At 42.0% G+C, this 25,881-nt stretch overlaps 2 protein-coding genes across 5 annotated transcripts in view; both read left to right on the forward strand.

Moving 5' to 3' along the window:
* The window catches only part of mtss1la (MTSS I-BAR domain containing 2a), a 43,441-nt gene extending 41,414 nt beyond the window's left edge, over positions 1-2,027 (forward strand). For all 4 annotated transcript variants that reach the window (XM_012860334.3, XM_012860348.3, XM_012860353.3 and 1 more), the window contains one exon: positions 705-2,027. In XM_012860334.3, coding sequence (XP_012715788.2) covers positions 705-1,534 — 830 coding nt within the window. In that variant the 3' untranslated portion in view covers positions 1,535-2,027. The remainder of the gene's footprint in view (positions 1-704) is intronic.
* A 10,216-nt stretch (positions 2,028-12,243) lies between these two features.
* Positions 12,244-25,881, forward strand: part of LOC105924376 (neural-cadherin) — a 178,202-nt gene continuing 164,564 nt past the window's right edge. The window contains 1 exon segment of the mRNA XM_036152005.1: positions 12,244-13,501. Within this exon segment, the coding sequence (XP_036007898.1) occupies positions 12,502-13,501 (1,000 nt within the window). The 5' untranslated portion in view covers positions 12,244-12,501.

Raw genomic sequence — 25,881 nt, forward strand, 5'->3', positions numbered from 1 at the left:
CCCCCTATGGTGGTAGTATCATTATGCTTTGGGAATGCCTTTCTTTCACCAGAGATAGGAACGATAGATAAACATAGAAGCTAAACATAGGAGAATCCTAAAAAAAGATTAAAAAATGCAGAAGAACCTGGAAACAGGACCCTAAACGTATAATTGATTGGTTTAGACCACAGGATATTCCTGTATTAAATGGCTCAGTCGAGAGCAGCTATTTTCCACAGAAGAATGGGCAACATTTCCATCTCTATAGCTATACGGCAGTAAAGATAAAACTAAGACTTGCAGCAAACGAAGGTTCTACAAAGCGCTGACTTAGAGAGGCTGAATAAAAAGGTGAAGCTAAACTTTTCAGGTTTCTATAAAGAATCAAAATTGTGTACACTCTTTCTCCCAAATCACAATATGCACTACGTTGTGTTTATCTGCCACGATAATTCCCAAGGAAAAAAAAAAACATTCAACTTTGTGGTAACAACACATGGAAAAGCCTAATGGGTGTGAATACTTTATAGCACTGTAATTTCCTAATCACCCTCTAGCCTGTGCAGCCAATTCCCCACAGTCTCTGCGTAGTTACTGCAAATTGTAATGAAATAAATGAGCTGCAGATGAGCTCATCAAAAATAACACTTGTCAGGGTTTTTGTCATTTAGAGTGAAAAAAAAAAAAAAAAAGAATCCACATGACTCATTCTCTCTTTCTAGGTTCTGATTATGAGTGCTACTCGCTCAACGGGGATGTTGACAACGAGGGGCAGCCAGACTTTGACAAGTCCTCCACCATCCCACGCCATAGCAACATTGCTCAGAACTACCGGCGCATGATTCAAACCAAGCGGCCCGCCAGCACAGCAGGTCTGCCAGCAGGTAGGAGCCTGCAGGGGACTCCTAACGGCGCCAGGGGAGGCGGCCCTGGCGCCGTTTCCTCTGGGACGGCCACCATCCGCAGGACGCCCTCCTCCAAAACCGGAGTGAGACGCACACCGTCCACGTCTGGCCCCATTCCCATCCGGCCGCCGATCGTGCCAGTCCGAACCCCCACAGTCCCGGACTCTCCAGGGTCTGCTAGCCCGTCCCCACACCATATGGGTGGTGAAGAGTTTCTGTACGGCGATGACCCGTCTGCCGGGGACTACATGAGGGCTTCTCCAAAGCGGATGAGTCTTCCTGATACAGCTTGGGGTTATGGAGGAGGAGGAGGAGGAGGAGGAGGAGGAGGAGAAGTGGACAGGACTGCGTATGCCCAGCAAGCTCCCAGCATGTCCGCCCACACAGCTGAGGAGGACCCTCAGCTCGCTGCCAACCGTCACAGCCTGGTTGAGAAGATAGGAGAGCTGGCAGCCAGCGCTCACGCCCTGGGTGAAGGTCAGTACCCCTTCCCCAGCTCACTGCCGGGGGAGGCGGCTCAGCGTCCGCCCCAGGAGCCGTCCTCTGTTACCCGGGAGGACGTGGATATGTTAAAGACCATTCGCCGCGGGGTGAGGCTGCGCAAGACTCTAACCGACGACCGGTCGGCTCCCAGGATCCTTCGGTAATCCGCGGAGGGGAAAGCGCTTATTCACAAACTGAAGCACTCATGAACTGAGAGGCACGATGAACACGGGGTGGTCAGTGAAGTATGTTATTTTCATGTCATGTATGTATTGCGTTCGTACAAAGTAATCCGTTTTCTTTTCGTTGTCATTTTTATTTTTTTCCGTTTTGAGCTGCGTCGCTGTGCGTCTCCGCTTCAGCCCGGTTCGTCCCCGTGTGCAACACAGCACACTGCTGAATGCTCTTACTATTAATACTTCTGTGTGCATTTCTCAGTGACCACAGCCGCCTGTCAGTGGAAAGTGGGTGGCGGAGTGCTCGGTGAGCCCGTCTCATTTCTCATCATTATACGGCCCAAGTTACATGTTTTATTTCGTAAACTGGACAGCAGCTGTGTAATTTCATGTAAAGACAGAAGCGCCACGCCGGTGTTTATATTGCTGTACTGTACTGTCGATATATTCTGCAATTAAACTGGATTTTTACTGAAAAACAGCTCAATTGTTTTTGTCAGAAAAATATTCATCATTAGAGTGTGACCGTTTTCAAATTATGCATATTTGTTTGTTTGTGGTTGCTGAAATGTGGGGCGGCAGTTGTTATAAACACGGATTAATTAGGGTGTATATTTAAATGTGAAATGTGTTCCAACTATTTCCCTTGCCTTTTGAAGTTATTCATTTTTTACTCAGGTTTTTTTTTTCTCAGATGTGTAGATTAATTAACATTTTATTTCCTCAAGAGCCTTCTTGACTGTAAATATTTATGCATAAGTTAATCTGCAAATATATATTTATTTTTTTAACGCACAGTACAGTAATTATACTTTTCTGCTTTTTAACTTTGTGGTACACATGACCGTATTTTTCCTTGTCAGGAACGCAACGATTCTTGTAAGAGTGCAGTACTTTAAACAGACGAGTGGGGGCGCCGGAGGCCCTCCAGCGAGGCTGAACAAATCAGTTGTTTTTGTGGACGTTACTTTTTTTTTTAAAAAAATTGTGTTTGACGGCCAAGATAAGAAGGTAAGTTGAATGGACGAAGAAAGAAAAATATAGTTATAGCTCCTGTGAAAGCAATAAAATATTGAAAGAATATATTTAGCATTTATAATACCATCAAAGCATAATTTTTACTTCCTGACAGCAAAACGTCACTTCTAAAAACTGCAAGCGGTGTCATTTCCCGCCAAATCTAGGCCACCACGCAGCTGGGTCTGACACAACATTTTTACTGTCCAGCGTTTCTTAGCGGATTTGCTACAACCTCAAAGAAATTCTCATAAATGTTGAATTTGTTTCTCAGAAATCCCACTTATTATGAACTGCTCACATAACTATAAAGTGTTTTCTCCCTTTGTGGTGGTGAGTGACTATGAACTCTGACTCGCTTTTTTTCTTGGTAAAGAACCCGGGTGATGTGATGTATGAGCAGAAAGCCCTTTTTGAAACTTGCATCAAAAGGCCACTCAGCGGTGTAACCTTGGCTGGATTTAACGCAGTTAAAAGTAAGGTTGACGGCAGCATGTTATAAAGAAGAGTTATCTGATGTGTGGCAAATCACAGTGACTAAAGAGGTATGCTGGAACAGCAGCAGATAACAGCTCTAATAAGGACCAGTGTGGCTTTAGGCTTGTTTTCAAACAGGAAGTTATTTGAAATTTTTTCAAGTGAAACCTGATTAATTGGTATGTACTGCAGTGATGTGTTCCAAGCTGCAGGTTTTACATTTTTAATATTACAATTAAAGACAAATACTCACTAAAAAGACACATAGCCCTTTTCTTCAGTGTGACATACAAACAGATTAAAGCTTTGCTGTTTTTGTTATATTGCTCTCTCCCTTTCCTCTCCTCTTTTTCTTTCACCTTTTCTCCCTTTTAGCATTTTGTCTCCTCTGTTTCTCTCCCTTTTTTCCTCTCTTAACTTCCCCGTCTCTGTGTCAATTGAACACAAAATAGTCCCAGCATACAATCTAATAAAGCTTCTTGCATATATAAAAATCAAGCAGAGCACTATGGCGAAAGCAGTAAAGCTCCACGTGTGAAAGTAAAATCTGTTGGGCTCTTTTTGGCATTAAAACAACAATTATTGATGCTACATTGCCAAGACACAAAAAGAAAAAGAAAAAAAAACTTTCCTGTTTTTGGTCAGGATTCCCAAATCCTAACTGACCATTTTTAATTACTCCCATTTACTTAGTATTTGGTAGTTATTAGCTTTTAAATGGTATTACCTTGTTCAAACATTTTGGTCATCCTCTCACATGTTTCTCACCAAAGTCTGCTGGAATAGTCTCCTGATGGAACTGGTGTAACTGAGTCAGGTTTCTAAGTTGCCTTGCTTGCTCACACCTTTTCAGCTCTGCCCTCTGGTTTGGTTTGAAATCATACATTTCTGATAGCCACTCCAAAACAACAATTATTTTGCCCTCAAATAACTAATTTGGCAGGATACATAGAGTGATTGTCCATTTGGGAGACCCATTTGTGTCCAAGCGTTATTTCGTGGCCGATGTCTTAAGATGTTGCTTCAAAACTTCTAATGTTTTTGCTCATTATGCCATCTATTTTCAGAAGCAAATCCATCCTCTTTGCAGCAGCAACAACACCACTGCAACATGATTTTGCCAACCCTGTACTTCACAGTTTGGAAGGTGTTTTCAGGATTGTAAATTTGCCTTTTCTTCCAAGTCTAACAACAATATTTTGGACAGACATCAATTAGTTTCACCAGACTTCAGGATATGCATCCAAATTCTAAGGTCTCTGCTGTTGCAAAGTGTGTTCTGGCTTTTTGTGCTGCTTTTGGAGTAACAGGTTATTGCTCTCAACCCATGTTGGTGCGGGACTCGTTTCCCTGTGGATAATGACACTCTCTTACCAACCTAAGCAACCATCTTCACACTGTTTCTGCTTAAGGTGTGGGATTCATATCCACATTTCATATTAAAAGACGCTCAAAAGGCACAAAATACATCTCCTTTCTGAACAGCATATAGCTGGACAATAGCCATTAATTTACAGATAGTTATGGGAACAGATGAACATGGCACTTTCAGACATCTGGACATTTCAGCCAGAGTTGTGTAGGTCTATAATTCTCTTCTTGAAATCTTGACTGATTTCTATTGATTTTTCCCATGATGTGATAGTTGACAACCATTTAACCGGTGTGCCTCAATTAAAGTTATGTGTTGTGACTTAAAACTATCAGGAGCTTCACATCCTTATCTGGGTTTTCCCAAAGTGTTTAAAGACAGCAATCTGTGTGTGTGTAAACTTCTGAATTTGAAGAAAGTAACAAAAATAATATCTTTCTACCGTTGTTCCAACAATGAAGAAACAGAAATAGTTTCTAAAAAATTCCTAACTGATCTAAAACAGATAACTTTGGTCTGATTAGATATGCAATGGTGAGAAAGATAGATTGTGTCCAAACTATCTTGTCCCAACTGTTCATTATTTCAGATTGCTGACATTCCCTAACACCAAAGTCACTGGACACATTAACTTAACCCTGTCCCTTAGCCTTGACCCAAAAGGCAAGCATTAATTTCACATCTGTAAACAGAGAGGTCCAAGGAACTGTAGTGATGGTGAGAGTCTGAATATTATCGATATAAGCTCAAAATCCGGCATGGCTGCCTTGCATGCGGCTTAGCCATAACAACAGGGAGGAAAAACAAGAAAAACTGTTTGTGTGTTTGACATACAGTAGTTGCAACAGTGTTTAACTGTGCAAATCCAGAGAAACACACTTTCATTAGCTTGTGTTGATAGCAGTGGTTAGCATGGAGACAAAATATATAAATTAGCAAATCCAGATAGTTTTCTACCTTGGAACTAAAACACCGTTCAGTTGGGTTTTGTGTCCCAGTTTCAAATTAAAACATCAGAAATAAATAAAATAAAACATATGTAGCCACCAGCTTGTTTCTGCTTTAGGTCTTCCACTACATGAAAGGTAATTCATTGTTGTTTACCTTGCAAAATAATGAATACCTAAATTGTTTAGAGTACCATCAAAAGCAACCCATGCACCACCAGTGGTGCTTCTACCACAATTTTGTGAACCAAGGCTACTGCAAATTGTGGATAAAATGCTGCAGGACTTGTGTGTATGTGTATGGAAATTGTGAGTATGTGTTGCTCAGAGATACCTTTTGGTGTTTTTCACTCTGTTATAACAGTCTCTTCCACCCTAATGCATCCCTCATAATCCTGGCAGCTTCATAAATAGCACATGATTGAATTTACACTATTAGTTCATTGCCTTGAACTGGTGGACGGATGGCGGTCCACCTAATGGCTTAGGCTTGATAGGATAATTAACTCAGAAAAAGAGCTGATTTTTTTTTATGCATCCAAGGTTATGCTGTGACCAAAAAGTGTTTCAACAAGGGAGCTAACATTAGCTCTTGCGGGGGGGAATCCCCCTATTCAGTTAAGCAAATGACAACATACAACTGAGATGTGTTGATTTATATTTATGTTTCGACTTCCATTGTTCAGGGTAGCAAGACAAGACAGGGTGATAATGGAGTTCTTCAAACCCAGGCTTTGCTAATCACAGCTTAGATAAGATAAAAATGCATCTCTGACAAGACATGACGGCTGAAGTGTTGGTTCTATTTCAAAAGAACAGGTTGATCATTAATCATAACCACATTTTTAGATTTTTGCTGAACGTATTGTTGCTTTTCATTAAACCCCTTTGAAATCTTCAATTCAGAAACATCCACCACTGTTTGGAGGTTTTGCATTTTACTTTAAAATAATAGTTTAACAATCAATATTGAGATTTTTTTAAAATCAGAAATCAGAAATACTTTAATAATCCCAGAGGGTAATTAATATAGTGTCTTCCAAAAATATTTTTTGAACTTTTTCAGATGTTTTGCACATGTTCTGGTTATGTCTCTGTGACACTCTATCTTACATTCAGAAATTGTAATTTTGGCCATTCCTTTTTGTAAAGTAGGTCCGTTTGAAGAGAAAGCATCTGTGAACAGTAATCTTCATATTTTGTCAGAAATTCTCAGTTGGATTTGGGTCTGGACTTTGACTAAGCCGTTTGATACATGAATATGATCTAACTCAATCCATTTTAGCATGGCTGTATGTTTAATGTCTTTGTCCTGCTGGAAGATGAATATCCATCCCAGTCTCATGTGTTTTGCAGAACCTTACTTAGACTTAGACTTAGACAACTTTATTGTCATTTTGTATGCACAGAGTGCGTACAGAACGAAATTCCGTTTGCATACAGCTTGGAATTTACAGTGAATTGCACTAGATTACAGGATAAGATAAAGTTACAGGTAAAGTGCAGCAGTGATTTAACTGTACAACAATTGAAATGTAAACAATGCAGGACAGAGAGACAGTGTGCGATCCCAGTGTACAGGTGAGTATTTCTTAAAAAAACATTTGTATGTGCAAGAATGCATTTTAGAGACTGAGAGTTCGGCAACATCTGTAATGCTGGATAAGGGTGCAATGATGCAAATGGGCAAATATGCAAATGTGGAACAGAGTCCAGATTATAGCTTCAGCAGTTCATCAGTCTGATGGCGACGGAAAAAGCTTTTGCAGAACCTGGTGGACCTGCAGCGGATGCTGCGGAACCTCTTCCCAGAGGGCAGCAGGGAGAACCGCCATGTTCTTAGCTCCGTTTAATTTCCCATCACCTCTGACAAGCTTCCCTGTCCCAGCTGAAGAACCCCATCCCATAGCATGATACCATTAACACCAGTCTTCAGCTGGTGAAATGGGGGGTGGGGGATGGGGTGGGGGGGTTGTATTTTCATTGATGTTTAGTGTTATAAATTTACCACAAATTTCTAGTTTGGTTAAAATGCCTAATTTTGGTCCTATCTGATCTGGACACCTTCTTTCACATGTTTGCTGTGTCTCCTACGTGGCTTGTGACAAACTCTAAACAGGATTTTTCAAGACCTGCTTTCAGCAATGGCTTTGGTCTTAGACATTTTTGGAATAGGCCACTAAAGTTTTTATCTCCCAATGGATTTTTCCACTTAAGCTATGAATCCCTGCAACTCATCCAGAGTTACCCAGGGCCTCTTGGCATTTTCTCTTATTACAATTCTGCTTATCCAGACCTCCAGTTTAGGTGGATGGTCATCTCTTGGTAGGTTTGCTGTTGTACCAAACTCTTTCTACTTTCAGACGATGGAGTATCCTTTGGATGGAGTAACTGCAGAGGCCTCTAAAGCTTAGTATCTTGGATTTTTGTTTATTTGCCTTTCACTTCCCCATTGTGTATCATTATTTTGTTGCTCAATCGCATAAAGTCCTAATGGAATACACTAAAGTTTGTGGTTGTAATATGATGAAAAGGGAAAAGTCCAAGGGCAATTAATGCCTTTTGCAAGGCACTGTATTCAGTGCTTGATAAAAGCTTGCCTGCCTACATGATGAGTGAAAGTAAATTTCCAACCTGGTTGCACACGTTGCTTTACACTTAATACTCCCTTTAATAAGCAGCTATGGTTTCAACTGCTAATGTTAGGTGGTAGCAGCCTTAAGGGGATCATAGATCAAATCTAATTAGCTGCTGTACCTAATACATGAGGGAGATGTCTTTATATTTATCCAGCCCCTTTAACAGCTTTCTGCCTTCAGGTTTTCAGGAGGTAAAATGTCCTGGGGCCCCACAAACGCTACAGTAAACAGAGCTCCCTCTCCTGCGGGGTGTTGTGGTGTTTCCAGAAATGGCACTTTCAGAAAATTGAGGGGTACAAGGATGCAATGAATGTTCACTCCAAAGGTTCACTTATGAGTGGCACCCTTAAAGCTATACCTGCTTAGTCATCCATTCTAACCATTCCTTGCATTCGCTAATAAGCCTGCCTGTCTAAATCTATTATTTCATTGACATCAGCATTTTAAAGATTTTTTTTTTTAAAACGCTACTGGCTTTACAGCAAAAAATAAAACTTCGATAAACATCAAACATCTGCTAAAACTATCTAATATGATTTTGATATTGTCTAGTCTCCTTTCCAATAAGAGCAATGGATAACCTGTGTCTAACAGAGTGAAAAAAAACATCATGGGACCCAGTTTGAGAGAATTCAATTCGTGATACACTTGACCAGCCTGTCTGTCATGCTTTTACGGCGACTAACTGCATGTGCTCTCTTTCATCCGAGAGACTTGAAAGCGGTCTCGGCGCTTATCGGCCCAGCTGTATTACTTTCCACATACGGTCATTTTTGAGGCCACAAAATGAGCTACTACTGCCATTACCTTTTTTTTTTTTTTTTTACTTTTCTTTCACATAGAAAGTACTCCAGAGAGTACTCCAGGGGAGTTTTCCTCTCCACTGTCACCACACGCATGCTCAGTATGATGTATTGCTGCAAAGTCAAAGCCACAGTGCCAGCTACTGTCCACTGTTGCTACACGCTAATCCAGGAGGAGTGAATGCTGCAAGTCAATGACTCGGTGCAATCTGCTGGGTCTCCTGAGAGAGAAAACTTTTTAACCAGTTACAGTAATAAAATTGACTTCACTTTATTTTAAAGTGCCTTGAGACACCACGTGTTGTAAATTGGTGCAATATAAGAAAGGGTTTTGAATTGACATCATGGGAGCCAGTTAGAGAGAATACCTTATTTCTTTTCTTTTAGTATCAAAGGTGGTCTGTTTAAAATGTTACAAGGTTTAAATCTTTGCCTTCAGAAACTGCCTCTGTTGAATAAAGGGGATAGATTTGGTAAATTATTCATTTAGTAAGCATGAAGCTTTCTAATGTTCACTTGCTGCTTTCTTTGGTGTGTGTTTTTTCTCTCGATTTAATGCCCTGCAGCTCCCAGTTATGTTAGAGAAGAGAGTTGATGAGGCCGTTTCATATTTTTCTTTCCTTCAAAAATCATTACAGCGTTGTTATTTTTATGTGGTGCATGCGCATGTGGTTTCATCTGAGCAGATAACTGCACCAAACCCTCAACTATAAGCTATCCCTCACACCCTGGCCTTGCCATGTTACTAAATATATATATATATATTTTTGTGCTACACCAAGCTCCGGCACTCGCAGTCACACTGAATCTTACCACGAGAGACAACATGATAAAAGATGGGATTTGATTAGCATTCATGAAGCGCTTTGGATGTTCAAAGAAGTTACAGGAGAGCGAGAGACAGATCACTCGGGGTCTTCTCTTTTTGACATGCAAGCAATTTTGCATTAGGTCATTTCCCACCAACAGTCCCCATGTCATATGAACTGTTTGATTCTTTTAATGGTAATGGTTTTGAAATAACTACTTCCTCCTTAGGTCAGATATCATCAAAAACACCCAGGAGTGTGGGGGAGGCTTCTGTGTCCAGTTGACACAGCCTGGAGCTTGCGTCACATCAAAGGGCCACAACAATCAACCAATATGAGCTTTGTGCTTCAGCTCCAAGCTCTGATTCTGAATTATCTGCAGGCTCACAGTGACTTCCCAGGCTTGCTGCCTAAAAAAAGCAGTTTACTGCAAAGAGTGGATTGGGCTCAAAGTGCAATGATGGATGGGGCTTTTGAATTGATAAGGATGTTTCAGCTGCCGCTTTGATGTATTTTTTATACAGATGTTTTTTTATGAGTACAGAAGCATTGCGTAGCCTCTCAGTCCCGATGCATATTAGTATTGATCCATATGCAACTCAAGGAAAAGGGTTGATATAACATGTTCTGTTGCCATTTATTCCCCTTTTCCTCTGTACTAATCAGAGTTCTTCAGTGTGTCGAGTATTTTAGTAATCTGACTTCCAGCCTAGCCAACCTTTTCCATGTTAGGACCAAATAGAAAGTAAATGGACTGAAATTATGGGCCCCAGATGGGAAAGTCCACTGTTTAAATGATGGCCCCACTAGTCCATAAGTTATCAGATGGCTCTTAGTTAATGACATGGAGATTTGATAGAAGTTTAAAACAGGTTTGATAGAGGACACCTACAGATAAAAACTGGGCCCCATAGAGGTTAAATTATTGTAAGTACTTATCTAGTCACAATTCAAGGGAAAATGTTGGCATAACGTCCTCTGTTGTCTATTTTTTGTTATTCTATGAACAAATCAATGCATATAAACGTATGGGACCAATATGCAAAGGAAATGGGCTGAAATTGAATCTAAATGAACCAACAGGTTTTGGGTCTCAAGTTAATTGGCTACATAGAGTTGATGGAGGACAACTCCAGGTAAAAAGTGAGATCCATTCAGGTACATATTAGTGATTCACACACAGCTCAAGGAGGACAAAGGTGAATACTGCATGCTCTAATATTCCGTATTCTGAATTCCCCCCTTGAAGCCTGACCATTGTTTACTTGTGGGGCCCATCTTCGTCCTTTTTGAGCTTTTCCCATTCAGGGGTTGCTGCAGCGAGTCATTTGTCTCCATCGATTCATATCGTCTACATCTTTTTCTCTCATACCCACTACCTTCATGTCTCTTTTCATTACACTCTTAAATCTCCTCTTTGGTCTTCGCCTTGGCCCCCTGCCTGGCAGTTCCTCCTACAACATCCTCCCACCGAGGTACCCAATATCCCTCCTCCGTCCATATGCAAGTAAAATGAGCTGGTATAAGGTGCCCCAAAGTGGGATTGTCCACAGGTTATACAATAACCCTGACTTATTGATATCCATTTGAGACAGTAAAGACTCACATAAGAGTGTCCAGCTACTTTTACCATGTAGGTTTAGTCAATCCATTGAAATCCCATGTACAACCCCCCCATTGTAAACCCAGGCCCATTTAGTATCTATCCAGCCTGAGCAAAATATACTGCTCAAAAAGATAAAGGGAACACTTGGAGTTACATTATGTTGTTTAAGTGTTCCCTTTATTTATTTATTTTGAGCAGTACACATACTGGGTCCACACAAATATGCCAGATAGGAGAGAGCTACAGGGAATTGGAAGTTTTCACTCAGTGGGAATTAAACTTTACCACCTAAAGATTTTTTTTCTTTTGCTGCAGGTGCTTGGCTCCCCAGCAAAGTGGGAAGTAAAAGGAACAGCATCCAGACTGACGGTGTTAATTTGAACTCTGCTGCGCGCATTCTGGCTGCAAAGACATATGGAGCGATTTAGTGTAGGCTGCCTTAAATCATCGTCTTTGCATAGTTTAACAAACCAAATCTTTGCATTTTCATTTAAACTGGGGCACATTGCAGTTTCTCTTGTTTCAGTTAGGCTGCAAATGAAATTTGTGAAAGAAAGTGTCTTGAGAAAAATGCATCACAGATTGGGAGCAGTAACCTAAAATCCGTAGAAAACCTGGGAACATTGGGTCATGGGTTCAGTTCCTAAAGGGAGGGGGGTGGGGGGAGAGGGATGCTCTGCATGAGTGATTCACCTTTCAGCAACTCACGCAGATTTACAGATGTGTGGTATAACCAGCATTTGGATACTTTAGTAGGACGCAGCGCAGCTTGGAGAAAGAGCGCATATGCTCAGCGGTCTTCCTGTGGACGACAAGCATGAGCGGTTTTTCCTTCTATCAACAATTCTTTCTGCTGAGACCGAGCTTGTGCTGTACGCAGCTGCAAAGACGCATGCCTTGAATGCAACGGCTCAGCCCCCTGTGCAGAGGTTTGAGGGAGAGACCCTCCTGACCAGCACACAGGGTGGGGTTCACCGAGGCGCTCCGTCCCCGTGCACCGACACGCCCCCGCGCTTGGCGCTGTCCGGTGCTCGGGTACTGAACGCTGGATACCAGAACGGCGAACTGCCTGCAGCGCGCTGGACTGCCTGCCTGCACGCAGGGATCCTTCATGGAGCGACGACAGGGATCTCCCTGGATGAAAAGACTTAAAGTTCAGAGGGCTGACCTGCAAGGATCGCACCGTGGATAACTATGAAGGAAATGTTTCTCAAGTGTTTTTCTTTTGTTTTTTAAGGATTCTCCGGTCAGATCCCCGTTTGGAGGTGCGTAACTTGCCAGCAACATGATTTGGGGTCTTTTGCTGTGTTGTCTTCTAACGCCAGCAGCTGGATACCAAAAACAGGTTCGGTTGCCTTTCTTTCACGGACATATTTTTGAGAACTGGCCAGCGGCTTCTAAAGTGAACGGACTCAGCATTCCGGCAAAGCGCATCGACGCGCAAAAATGGTGCCCGCTGTCCGGGATGCACTTTAAACTGTTTGGAAACGGCAGTGAGGATTTCCGCGTCTTTGCCCACCACAAGCGGGGGAATGTGTTGCTGAAAACTTCCAGGATTTTAGACAGAGAGACACGCTCAGAATACCTGCTGAGCGTCGGGCTGTGTTGCCAGACCTGCGCGCCGGAATCTGCCGTCTTCGAGGTTGCGTTGGTGAAAGTGGATGTGTTGGACACCAACGACCATGAACCGACCTTATTGGGCGCAGACAGCGTTCATATAAGTTTAGATGACACCACTTCGCTCCGCACTGCTGTTTACAGACTAGAAGCTGTCGACGAAGACAGTGGGAAGAACGCAGAGTTAACGTACACCTCCATTCCTAAAAATGGCAGTTTCTACGTTGTCCCGAAAACGGGGGAAGTTTTGCTCGTGGATTCCATCCTGGGCAACCTTTCTACCATTAAATTTTATATTTACGCGCGGGATCACGGCTGGCCCCCTTTAACCAGCAAGGCTGTGCTGGTTATTGTGTCTCCAAAGCCATGGATGACGCGCTCGGCTGATTTTGTGGCACCGGAGAGGGCAGGACGGTCGCCGAGGGCGCTCCTCGAGTCCAGCACCGTGCTCTCCCTCAACGTGTCTGAGGACGCAGGCGTCGGCTCAGTCCTAATGAGCCTAAATCCCACACGGTTTCAGTCTGCCACCTACGAGCTCATTTACCCGGAGTCAGAGAGCTCTCCGGTCACCGTGGGCCGCGAAAGTGGAGATATAACGGTTACCCGGAGGCTGGATAGGGAGACGGAGCCTTTCCTGGAGCTCACTGTTAAGATTCAAGACAAACGAGGTGTGTTGAATATTCCTCGGGCTATCCGAGCTCAAGTTAGCTCATGCAACACCCCCAACACCCCTCCTCTCCTCCCATTTTCTCCACAATTATCTGCTTCGCTGTGATTGTGCCCTACTTTAATGAAATGCTGCGCATTAAATTCGCTTGGTTAAACTGTGCCACCATCTGGACACCGAACTTTTCATCACTCGAGGCCCTCTCATCAGATTTGACACCCTGATTAAACTCATAACGGGCAGCGTTGCCGGCCCGAGATATATGCGGAGTCTGCGGCTGCTTAATGGGGCTTGTTGGCTTGGGGGGAGAACCCCAGAGAACATGAATTCAGTCAGGAAAGGTTGACAAACACCCTACTCCCACACGTACATGCGTAGCTCAACAAATAGATTATAATCAGTGATATATATATATTATTCAATTCTAAAAGTGAAACGTTTGTTATATAGATAAACAAGTATGACATATTTTAAGGATTTGTTCCTGTTGTTTTTGATGATTGTGACAAACAGGTATAAAAATTGAAATTGGTTTCTCAGAAAAAGAAACCACTACAATTGATTTATATATATATATATATATATATATATATATATATATATATATATATATAGTATTGTCAGACTGCACGATTTACCACATCAGGATGCACTTTTGCTTGTGCACCTGTTTCTAACACAGTTTCTCCTTCCACTCAACTTTACATTAATATGCACCTATACAGCAATTTGTGAAGTTCCAGCTTCTTCTGTTATGAGCATCTGTGTCTAACACACCTTCTGGAGGCTGTCAATGACTGCCAAGTCAGTAGTCTCTCCACGTCGCCCTGTTGGCCTTTTCATGGTTACAACATAATATTTGCGCAATATAAAAATGTGTTTTTACCAGGCTATGTTTTATTCTAATGTTCAAATAAAGTTTGAACATTCTTCCATCCATCCATTGTCTGTACCTGCGTACCTGCGGCAGGCTGATGCCCTCCAGCGGCCAATGGGCGACACGCGCAATACACCCTGAACAGGTCGCCCGTCAATCACAGGGAAACCCAGCGACACACAGGACAAACAACCATGCATGCAAACGCTCAAACCTAAGGGCGATCTAGCAGCACCAATTAACCTACAGTCATATTTTTTTTTTGGTTTGTGGGAGGAAGCCGGAGAACCTTATAGAGAACCAGTGCAACCTCCATGCAGAAAGACCCTAGGTCCCCAGTATACTCACACATGGTAGGAGCACAAAAGTACTTAAAAAAAGTAAAAAGCGAGACAGCAATCTTCTTTGAGCTTGTTCAGGCAACAACTGCAGCTGTGTGATTGCTGTGTGCGGCTTGTGTTAATGCTGGTGGGATTTCTGTCAGATGCTCTCGTGTGAATACTCGATATCATGAGTCCGGTGATCTGTAGAGAAAAGTCGGAGCCTCTGTGTGTTGAAGAAATCTTATCAGAGAGTGAACAGTCATCAGGTGTGTTTCGGTCTTTAACACTTTTTTTTTTTCCATGGTTGCTCGTAAACCCAACATTAGGCGTAGCCCTTCCAAATCAAAAAGCAATACAAAGGAATGATCTTTCCTAATGTATGATCTTGTAGCATATAACTTGTCTTCTAAGTAAAAAGAAAACTTGTTGATTAGGCTTTACAGTCTGGGGTTGATTTTTATAAACTGTTACATTTTATTATTACCTTTCATTTCACGAAGTACTCGTTTTGAGCTAGCTGTGCAAGTTAAGATAAGTTGCTTAAACTTTACTGAGATCTTTGAAAACTCAGTATATTTACAGGATACAGAATTTCCTGAGTTTTATTAAGTAGTCGTTATACACAGATGTATACAGAATCATGGGACAGGGCTGTCCCATATTTAAAAGTGTCACACTACACAAAAATACAATCACCAAAATAAAACAAATAAATAAAAAAACATTGCATCTCATGGAAATTGGCATTGTCCTTCCCCCACTTGTTGATAAAATCACCTCATACTATACTACTATGGGGAAATGACAGAATAGCCAATTTGATTATTTTAACCCCGTGTTAACTGTGTTGGCTAGGGATTTCCCTATGTTATTTGACACTGAATAAAAAACAAGAACAATAAATAAATAAATGAAAACCCAAAAATTGGGCCCTTGGAACCTTGTGAGGCATAATATTGTATCTCACTCCAGAAGTAGCTTTTTTTATGTTTCCACCTTAATACCAGGAATGCATTTTACCAGTAATGACATAATTATTTATTCTTTTTTTTTTTGTAATGCACACCACAAGTACTAAACAATAGGATCATATTTAATTTAGAATAGTGACTCATGATGGGACCCTTTTAGATTGACTGAATAATATGTCCTTGACTGACATAGTATTTGACTGTGAAGTTGTTTTCAGAGCTAATCCTTGCAGAGTGGCAAACCACTGCAACCCTCTCCCTCTCATCAACTGGCATTACCCCTCTAATCCTCCTCATATTCACTCTCTAGGCCCAGGGATTTGAAGTAGCACTTCCACAGTCAGGAAACATCTCACATACTTTTAAAGGGGGGGGGGGGGGGCATTTTTGGCAGCCGAGATAATTTTTTTGTGTGGCTGCTAAAAAAAAGTTTGACTTTAAACTCAAAAACAGTTAAGTTCAAGAAAGGAAAAAAAAACAAGAAAAAAAAAAATAGAATCCAAATGATTTGCTTCTTAATTGAGCCTCACGGTGTGGAGGAAACGGCGTGCACTGTTTCTGTTGAAATTTTCTGCTGCTGCTACGTTTCACAGCATGTTCTAGATTGTAATTGCATGCCTGATTGAGATGCATTCTTGCAAAGGGAGATGACTGGAGGAGAGAGAGGAAATATAGTAAGAAAAAAATGTTTTTTTTCCCTTCTTTCTCTCTTTTTCTCTCACTTAACAGGTGAGGTACAAAAATCAGCAGCTCTGGACTGACATATATTCAGATACCATCTTCCATTTTATCTCTCGCACCTGCAAAACTCTCCTCTCATGATCAAAGGCATGGCGTGATTTTTATCCAGTGACTATGGCTTTTCAAACAGAATCCTGTCAGGAGACTGGGAGCACAGGCCTTTCTTCTGCTTGTCTCATTTTCGATCCGTACATACACGTCTCCCCGATAGCAGAACCCCATTTTAGCCTTTTTGATTAGTATTTACAGAGGTTGGATCAAATCTCCCGTGTGAATTAGCCTTCGCGTTCCCTTTGTAAGGAATTTGAGCTTTTTCTGAGACATCGAAAGCCCCGTTTTCGCAAAATACCTCGGGGAGCGTTTTGTGTGTGCTTGTTTTGTCTGCGGGTGTGACTGTGTGATCACATGAAAATTGACCGCGGGCACGATGGCAACAGTTTTAATGAGGCCCCATGCGTTGTATCATCTTGACTTATGCTACCGCGGCGAGCTCTCAGAGGCATGGCGCTGCTGACAGTCACCTGCTGCAAGTCAAAACAGACGGTGCCATCAGACTGCAGGCGGACGCAGATCATTCAGAGTTCTTGATGCGGCTGTTTACGCCGTACATTAAAACTACCGAAGCAACTACTTCCAAAAGCCAAGTGGGGAAACAATTCCGTTCTCTCACACTAATCAATGCATCAGGGTGAAAGATCAGTTTACAAAAACAACTAATGGAGCCTAAAGAGCTCCCCGCTGAAAGAAAAAGTACGGTGCCTGTTTTTACAGCATCGCTATACTTATTTTGGTTTCTCATTCCATCTCCTTGCAAGTCTCTGATCTTCTTCAATGACATCGTCACTGCTGTTTGCTACTGAAGTTTCTTGAACTGTGTATAGTGTATATGTATGTGTGTTTATTGCCTTTTTATGTAAGAGACTAACAGAAGGAAGTTTAAAACTAACAACCAAAAGGAATTGGATTAAGTATTTCCAAAAGGTTTCACAAATAAAAATCCTAAACGGGGTCTATGTCTCTTAACTTTCCTGGTGGTTTCTTTGCAAAATAACTGCACTGGGAGTGTCTGTGAATGTCGGTTTTCAGATTTATTCACACTGACTCAATTGGATTCAGGTCTAGATTTCTAAAACGTGACACATTTTTGTCGACTCCTCACAAAAAAGATCCAGCTCAGTTAGATTGGTAAGAGAGCATCCGTAACCGTCATTTTTTTTGTAACACTATCAACTGGATTTAGGTCTGGACTTTGACTGGGCCATTCTACTACCCTTGTTGTATATTTTATGTTGTTGTACTGGCAGTGGGGGTGGCGAGCCTCTGCTCCAATCGGAGACTCATTACTTCTGGACTAAAGCGTTCAATTTTGGTGCCATCTGACCATAGCGTCTTCTTCCACATGCTAGTGTGTCCCTTAAATGGCTTGTGGCATACAGGAAATGGGAGTTGTTACGGCTTTCTTTGAACGATCTTCTCCAATCTTCTCCATGAGGGCAGATTTGTGGAGCACTCACACCTGAGCTTTGGTTTTGTGCAGCTCCCCTAGAGTTAAACATTGGTCTTTTGAATGGTTTGTGGACTAGTTCCCACTTTGTAAAGTCTGTCACTTTAGGTGAGCAGCCATGTCTTTATAGATTTGACTTTATTTCCGTTATTTTTCCATTAACGGATGATGGAGCGATCAGTGCTCCATGACTGATATTGTTTGAATCCCCATCTCACCTATAACCTTCCCCAAACTAACCCGTCTGGTGTCTTCCTTGGTTTTCAGAATGCTGTTGGTTCACTAACACTCATCAACAAACCTTTGATGGCTTCACAGAACAGCTGGGTTAATCTTAAGATTAAGTTACGCAGAGGTTGCCTCGGATTTAGTTTGTGTTTGTCAGACTAAAGGGGGCAGAAAACACTATCTGTGTCCCACTTTGCCAGGTTCGTGAAAAAAAACTGACAGTCCTTTTATACTTTACAGCTATGCTCCACATCGTGTTGCTCCAATTCAGTGTTGAAACAATATATATTGAAGTACGTATGTGGTTGTAACATGACAAAAAATATAAATTCACTAGATTTGGTGTGCAGTAATAGTACATGAAACATCATCAGGTGTAAAGAGAGGAGCCGCAAAAGAAAGAAAAAACATCCCCACAGAACAGACCTGAATGCTATCAGTATATTATTCTAGAACCTGATGTTACAGCGAATGTGTACAAGGCAGGGCTGGAAGGAAAAGCTGTACTTCAGCACAGCCCCGTCTCATGATGCGGTTTTCTGGCCCTGGTGGATTCCATGCATGAAGCGATCACTGAACAGTGAACCCAGCGTTAGCCGAAATTTCTAAGGGCAAAAACCTTTATCCAGTAGAAATGTTGTGGGACATGAAGCGAGAAGTTCATGCGAGGAAACCCTGCAGAACCCCGCTGTTAAAGCTGTGGAATCAACAGAAACTCTGCCAAGCTGATGTGCTGGAGATATCGCAGCTGTTACCGGGGAAAAAAAAAAAACAACAACAAAAAAACAAAAGCTACAATCACTGTAGCGTGATGGAAAACAGGAGTGAAGTTCACACAATTTGACCGCTTCCAGATATCTTTCAGTAGTGCAAGTTCCCTATTAACAATCAGTAGTGTGACTAGTTCCTCTTTTGATTAATCGCTCCCTCTTTGTCTAAATCAAAAGCGTGCGTGAAAATCTAGCCACGTTTTAAAAAATGTTTAAACAGAAGCAGAAAACATCCACTTCACTTTGACTGCGCTTTATTAATCCCAAAGGGAAAGGAAATATACCAAACATCAGCCACCAATAAGCCTTTACATCGGTGCCTTTGTCATCGCTTGCAGTCTACATCTTCTAAACATTTTGCGTGTGGGAGAAAATGCACACATTGCGATGAAGTGATGAACGCAGGTTTGCTTAATGTATAGTGAAAGCATTCATTAAGCGGGTAATGTGGCCGTGAAAAGCTAATCACAGTGGTGTGAGGCTTTCTCGTGTTAATAAGTTTGCTGTGGGTACGGCGTTATGATTAGAGCCATAGGAAGAGCCGTTATTAGTGTTGTTCAAATAGAGATTAAAAAGCCAAGTTTGACAGCTAGATACGCCGCATGTAGACGGGTGATGGAGCGGCACTTCGGGATTACTCACAGTGTGGCGTCGATCCTTTTGGATTTACCTGAAACAGACCGAGCTAAGCCAACACTCAGCGCCTATACCAATAATAAGTCTAAAGGATTTAACAGGGTGGAGCGCTGAACTACCTGTATGGCTCGTCTCACTTATCAGAAACAATATTAGAAGGGTAGAACGCCCTGCAAAGTGTTCATAAGACTTAGTATTTTTTTATTTTTAATTTTTTTTTTTTTTTACATTTTATCAGATTAAAAGCACAAGCTTCAAAGTATTTTATTATTTTATGTCATGGAGGAAATAAAATGGTGCGTGATTATGAAGCGGAAGGAAAATTATACACAAGTTTTCCCATTTTTTTTTACCCCACAAATACATCTTTAAAACGTGTCACGTGCATATATGTATACAAACCCCCGGAGTCAATGCTTTTTAGATCTACATTCTGCTGCAGTTTCTGCTGGAAGTCATTTATGGTATGAAAAGCAATAGTAAGTCTCTAACAGCCAAAAATTTGTGCCCGTTCTTCTTTGCCAACTTTGTCGTGCTCAGTCACCTTGGATCGAGGGTGATCTGTGGACATCACTTTTCAAATCTATGCACAGATTCTCAAATGGATTTCGGTCTGGACTTTGACTGGGCCATTTTAGCTCATTAATATGCTTTAACCCAAAACCATTCCAAATATAGCTCTGGCTGTATCTTTAGGGTCTTTGTCCTGCTGAAAGGGAACCGTTCCAAGTCTTTTTTTTTATCCCCAAACAGGTTTTCTGCCAAGACTGCCCTCCATCCATCTTCTTATCAAGTCTGAATATCTTCCCTGTTCATGGTGAATAAAACCACATCTGCTTCAGCATAACTAGCAGCTTCGCCCCCTCCCCTTTTTTCTCTCTCTTTTTTTCCCTCAGAATTATTATCATTGTGGTTGTTATTATCATTCATACCTATGTACCTAGTTTCAACCTAGGGTGGTGTGTGTGTGGTAGTAGTAGGATCTGTCTTGTTGTTAGTTTGTCTGTGTTTTTTCAGCTGTTTTTGTGATGCGAATTTTGAGTCCTACACTTTTGTTCTGTATGTTTTGAATGGGATGTCTGCTGTTTCAATATGAAAAATCAATAAAAAAACAATTTGATTATTAAACCACAACCTGATGCTTCCACCACCTTGTTTCACTGTGCCGATGGTCTGTTTGGACCGATGCACTGTAAGCTTTCAGTCTCATCTGACCAGATCACATTTTTTCGCCTCATGTTTCCCCCCAACGGGGGTTAAGGCAAACTGCAAAAGGGACTTCTTAGAACAATTCTCTCTAATCCAGGCCAGATCTGTGGAGCGCGTGACTAATTAGTCGTACACTTTTGTCTTGTTGACACCTGAGCCCTGTGATCTCTGCATCTTCTACAGAATTACCATTGGCCTCTTGGCTGCTTCTCCGAGGATGCTTACCCAGCCTGTCATTTAACGGACTTAACAGTTGCTTCTAGTGATGTCCAAAGTTTGGGGTCTGATTTTGTAACCTGACCCTGCTTTAGATTTATCAACAACCTTTTTTCAGATCAATCTTATTTTATTTTTTATTTTTTTTGGTGGTAGGGGTAGGGTACATTCTGTTTTTTACTAATGTGTTCAACCAAAACTCAGTGGCCTATACAGGACAGTACTTACACATTTTATATGTTACGCATAGGTGAACAAATCTAGGTTACTTCTGAAGGTAATTTGCTGCATTTGGATTTCAGAGAAACAGGGACTGACTACAATGTGCACGCCACACTTTTCAGCAACATTAGAAAACTGGATCTACTTTCCCATCACTTAATACCCCAATAAATACGCCCAAACTTGCCCTGTAGCATGAAAACACGGATATGTTTGCAAGGGTTTGACATGTTTTCCCATCCATGCGGGCCAGTAGGGGACCAATGTTGTTGATTCTCACCGTCATGGATTTGATTGAAACAATTTACCCCTAGTCTCGTATCTGATGCTGCGGTTCTCGTACAATTAAACATTGTTTTGATTGCTTTTTTCTGCCGTAATTGATCAGTTAATGTAACAGTGCGGTATACTGTCATATCTGACTGCTTCTTCCTGACTGGTTTGGGCTAGATAATTACGCCGGCTCATTTTTTGAAGTAATATCCGTATGTTACATATTATCATCCCAGCACCATGATTCATTACACCACTTTCGTTTTTAATTACGCCCCCAAAGTTTGGAATTGCTTTTTTTTTCTTTTGTGGAACAAAACAAACATTTTCGGTTAATTTCTCGTCTTTTAATCATTCTTTGGTCCAAACTTCAGAGAATTATGTTTTAGAAGAGCACGAATGGAGCTTAATTTAATTATTAGTACACATCCAGGGGTCACAGCGAGATATTTTAGAAGTTTGGAATTTAATTAGGGTTTTATTGCCGAATAGAAATGACTTATGAACCCCACTGAATGGTTCAAACCCCCTCTGTGGATGCATCAGATTTAGCATATGGTAGCATTGCCTTGTTTGTTTAAAGAGTTGGCTTTTTCCTCAGGGCTTAGAGAAAGCAGTCTTCCTTTTTTTTTTTTTTTTTTTTCTTGACAAGAGCTCCTGCTAATGCTGGAACAATATTTGACTTCCAAACTATATTCAGTGCTCTAAGAATCCCCTGAGAAAACAGTATTTTTTTATGCCATAGCCTCTGTGTATCAAACCATATGTAGGGAAAAAGGGAAAAAAAGGTAAAGGCAGCGGAAGTAGGCCATGACTCACGACTCACACACACACACACACTGGCTGTGCAGTGTTGTTTTATGGAGAAGGAGCCAGGGCCCATCGCCGGCTCTTCCTCTATAGGATTTCCACTGGCCCACAGAGGACGTCAGTTTAGATTTGCGGTGGGGATTTTTTTTTTTTCCCGCTTGTCCCCCACCCGAAGAATCGCTTTCTTTGCACCTGACTGGGAATCTGTTAATGGTATTTGACGGGTTAGGGGGAGTATTGAACAAGCGGGGCTGCCCTAAATGGGCTTGAGCTGCTTCCCCCCCCCTCGTCTTTAGTTATCTGTGAGCAGGCTGGTATTCAGTTCGTGGTAATCACCTCTTCGCAGGATGTTTTGTCTGGGAGCTTTCTCTCTCTCTCTCTTTCTCTCTCCCTCTCTCTTTCTACCGACCTCGCCTCCCCCCATCTCTGTCTCGCAGTCAGCATCTCGCCTCACGCTGCCTTTAATCCAATTTCTCTTTTCCAACTTGCCCCACCTCCTTCCAACTAAATTTGCATATTCCCCCTTGTGATGTGAAATGAATTGCGAAGAGACTCGATCTCATTTTTTTTTTCTTCCATATTTTTTTATTTTTGTCGGTAATTTGTGACTGAGGGGCTGTTTGTTTAAGTAGAAAACAATTTCACAAAAAAAAAAAAAATATGTCTGCATTTATTAAATGCAGTTTTTAAAGAATTCCTGGGGGACTGGGGCTTCGTGTTTTCATTGTGATTGCAAGCCTGCGCGCAGTTGTGCGTACACGCATGGGGATTGTTTTTTTTCTATCCGCATATCTAATTATTTAAATGTGTTTGTTTCATGTTAAGTATCCAAATAGTTCAGACTCGTTACCTCCGGCACCTTTGCGTTTTTTGGAGCTGTAACAAGTCTGCGGCGCGGGGTTTCTGCTTTGCGGCTTCTCGTTTATCAGATCCGTGCGTCTTAACTTCCCCTGCAGTCTTTCTTCGTCTCTTCCGCGGCTTTTTTGCGTGCGCCGGCTGCCTGGTGGGAGGGAAGGGTGTGTGTGCTGCTCGCCACGGTGTTTTTTGAAAGATATGATTAAAGCCGTGCGAACGAGATCAGCGCAAGCGAGGCAAGGAGCCCACCCTCTCCCCTTACACCTTGAAAAAAAAAAGACATTTAAAGTGGCTACATAAGAGTCAGAAAGGTCAGAGCAAATGGCTCCAATGTGGATATGAGATCGGGGGGGAAAGTTAAAGAGAGGCAAAGGCGAGAATGATAGAGAAAGACAGTGGTAGAAAAGGGATAGGGATGTGTTAATACGTGCCAGTGAGTGCGTGTCTGTGTGTGTTCTCGACTCTTTATGTCTTTGCAAGCTTCACTGAAAAAGCCAAAAAAAAAAAAAAAAAAAAAAAAAGCTAAAGGGCACCCAGATGAGTGACGGAAAGTTGTTGACTGCTGATGAGGGGTCAAGCTTGGTGAAAAGTAATTGTCAGATGGAAGCGAGAGACTGTTCAGAGGGCAGGAGGGGAATGAGGTGTGCATGTACTCTAGCCTGTAGTGCAGATAGGAGGGTTTTAGGGCACAATTGGGTTGGGGTGGGGGGGTGGGGGGTTAATATGTTACTGTAAAGCCGCCAAGACGCCAGTGCGCGCAAGCATTTCGAATTTGTTGCAGGACAAAAGGAGGGAAGCTTATAGAGGGGAAGCATCGCCTACCCTTAGGAGGAGAAAGAAAGAAGAGCAAAACTTAAAGGGATATAGAATGACACACACACACAAAAAAAAAAGAACGTTGTCTGGCAGAGATGTTGGGTTGACTTTTACAGCCCTCAGGGCAGCAGTGCCGATCCTCCGCCAGGGCTCTCTTTATTGGAGAATTAAAATAAGGATTTAGAGGGATCATTTAAATGTAAGGTAGGCTGGGGTCAAAATCTTCTCTGAGAAGCCCAACAGAAGTTAAGATTACCGGACGGATTTAAAAGGGGACAAAGTGTGAACGCTTTGCCGTCTTTCATCCAGACCGGTGCTTATGAAGGGGATAATGGTGGACATTTCATGCATACGCTGGCACACGCATTCCCAGGGAGATCTAGGCAGGACGCAGCACCTTGCAATAGTATTCACGGCCCTTTTGGTTTTTCCGGTTCTGCTAAGGTACAGCCACAGTTTTGCATGATGTGTTTGGATCCCCCCCCCCCCCCCCCCCCCCCCACGGGTCAGTACCACCATGTTGGGAATGCTTCTACCAGCGTCACACATCTAGAGGCTGAAAGTCTTGTCGATCCTTTGCTAAATAGCTCAAGCCAAGTCATGAACTACATCTGAGTTAGATTTAGTTCTTGACTTTGACTGCAGCACGTGACTCTGCTTTCATCTAAAGGCCCATTCATACCCTACGTTTGGCCCACACGTCCGTATTTCTGTCCGTACGTTCTATCCGTTGACTCATTCATACCTCCGTCTGTTGTGGTGCGCAATAACCAATATTTCCTCTAGGTGGCAGTGCCGGGCGCCAATGATTCGTCACTGATCAAACATGGCGACGGTCCAAGATGTGATTTTGTTGTATTTGCTCCGTAAGTAAACTTTTTGTTTGTCCCTGTGCCCCGGACACAACACATCATATGTGTGGGTAGTTGCGGACAAGCTCCGCAAGTCGTTCCTCGAATCCCGCCATTGTTTAAAGCCCAGAATTCTAACCTTCTTCGTGATTTTGTTGACATTTTGTACTACAAACTCAATAGCGCCCCCACCGTTTCCGGTAGTATTGCTCCGTATTGATCCGTTTCGTCCGTAATCGTAAGCTCCCAATTTTCGTGTCAAAATACGGACGAAATCGACGGTTAGAATGTATGAAACACTCCACACATATCCGTATCCGTCTTTTACGTGAGGTATGAATGGGCCTTAAGGGGTAACCAACATGGTGCCCTGTGGGCACCATGTTGGTTACCCCTTAGATGAAAGCAACCCTCCAGTGAGCGGCATCTAAAATGTTATTTTATTCGGTTCCTCTTCCATTTTTAATTACACTTGTATTTACATAGATTTAAAAAGAACAGAAGCATTGAAAACATCTGTATTACATAACGTCAAGGCAAACTCTAGTTCTTCTAGTTCAAAGGTCAGTACTGGTAGCCCTTTGTATGACAGTGCCAATGAAGTAGCTCTCAGTTTGTAAAATGTTGGTCATCCCTGATCTAAACCTTTCTGTTATATCTCTGGCTGTATTGTTCTGCCTGAACGTGAACCTCTGCCACAGTTCTTCAATCATTTGCAGCATGTATATCTTTCATGATTGCCCTGTATTTGGCTCCATTTGTCCTTTCATCAACTGCCCAGCATCCTTGTATCTGCTTCTATCTACTGCTGATAGATAGATAGATAGATAGATAGATAGATAGATAGATAGATAGATAGATAGATAGATAGATAGATAGATAGATAGATAGATAGATAGATAGATAGATATTGTCTGTATAGACCAGCCTCTCTATAAATCTTTTAAAGTCTTGATTGCCTGTGAGATGTGTGGATGTAGTTTTTCTTGTGAACGATTTCAGCATGCTGTGAGAAAGACAGACAGGTCTCCATTATCATTCACAGGTATCTGTAGGTCTGATCCTAATGATGTGATGAT

The sequence above is a fragment of the Fundulus heteroclitus genome, chromosome 2 (assembly GCF_011125445.2).
Source record: "Fundulus heteroclitus isolate FHET01 chromosome 2, MU-UCD_Fhet_4.1, whole genome shotgun sequence".
NCBI classification, from domain to species: domain Eukaryota; kingdom Metazoa; phylum Chordata; class Actinopteri; order Cyprinodontiformes; family Fundulidae; genus Fundulus; species Fundulus heteroclitus.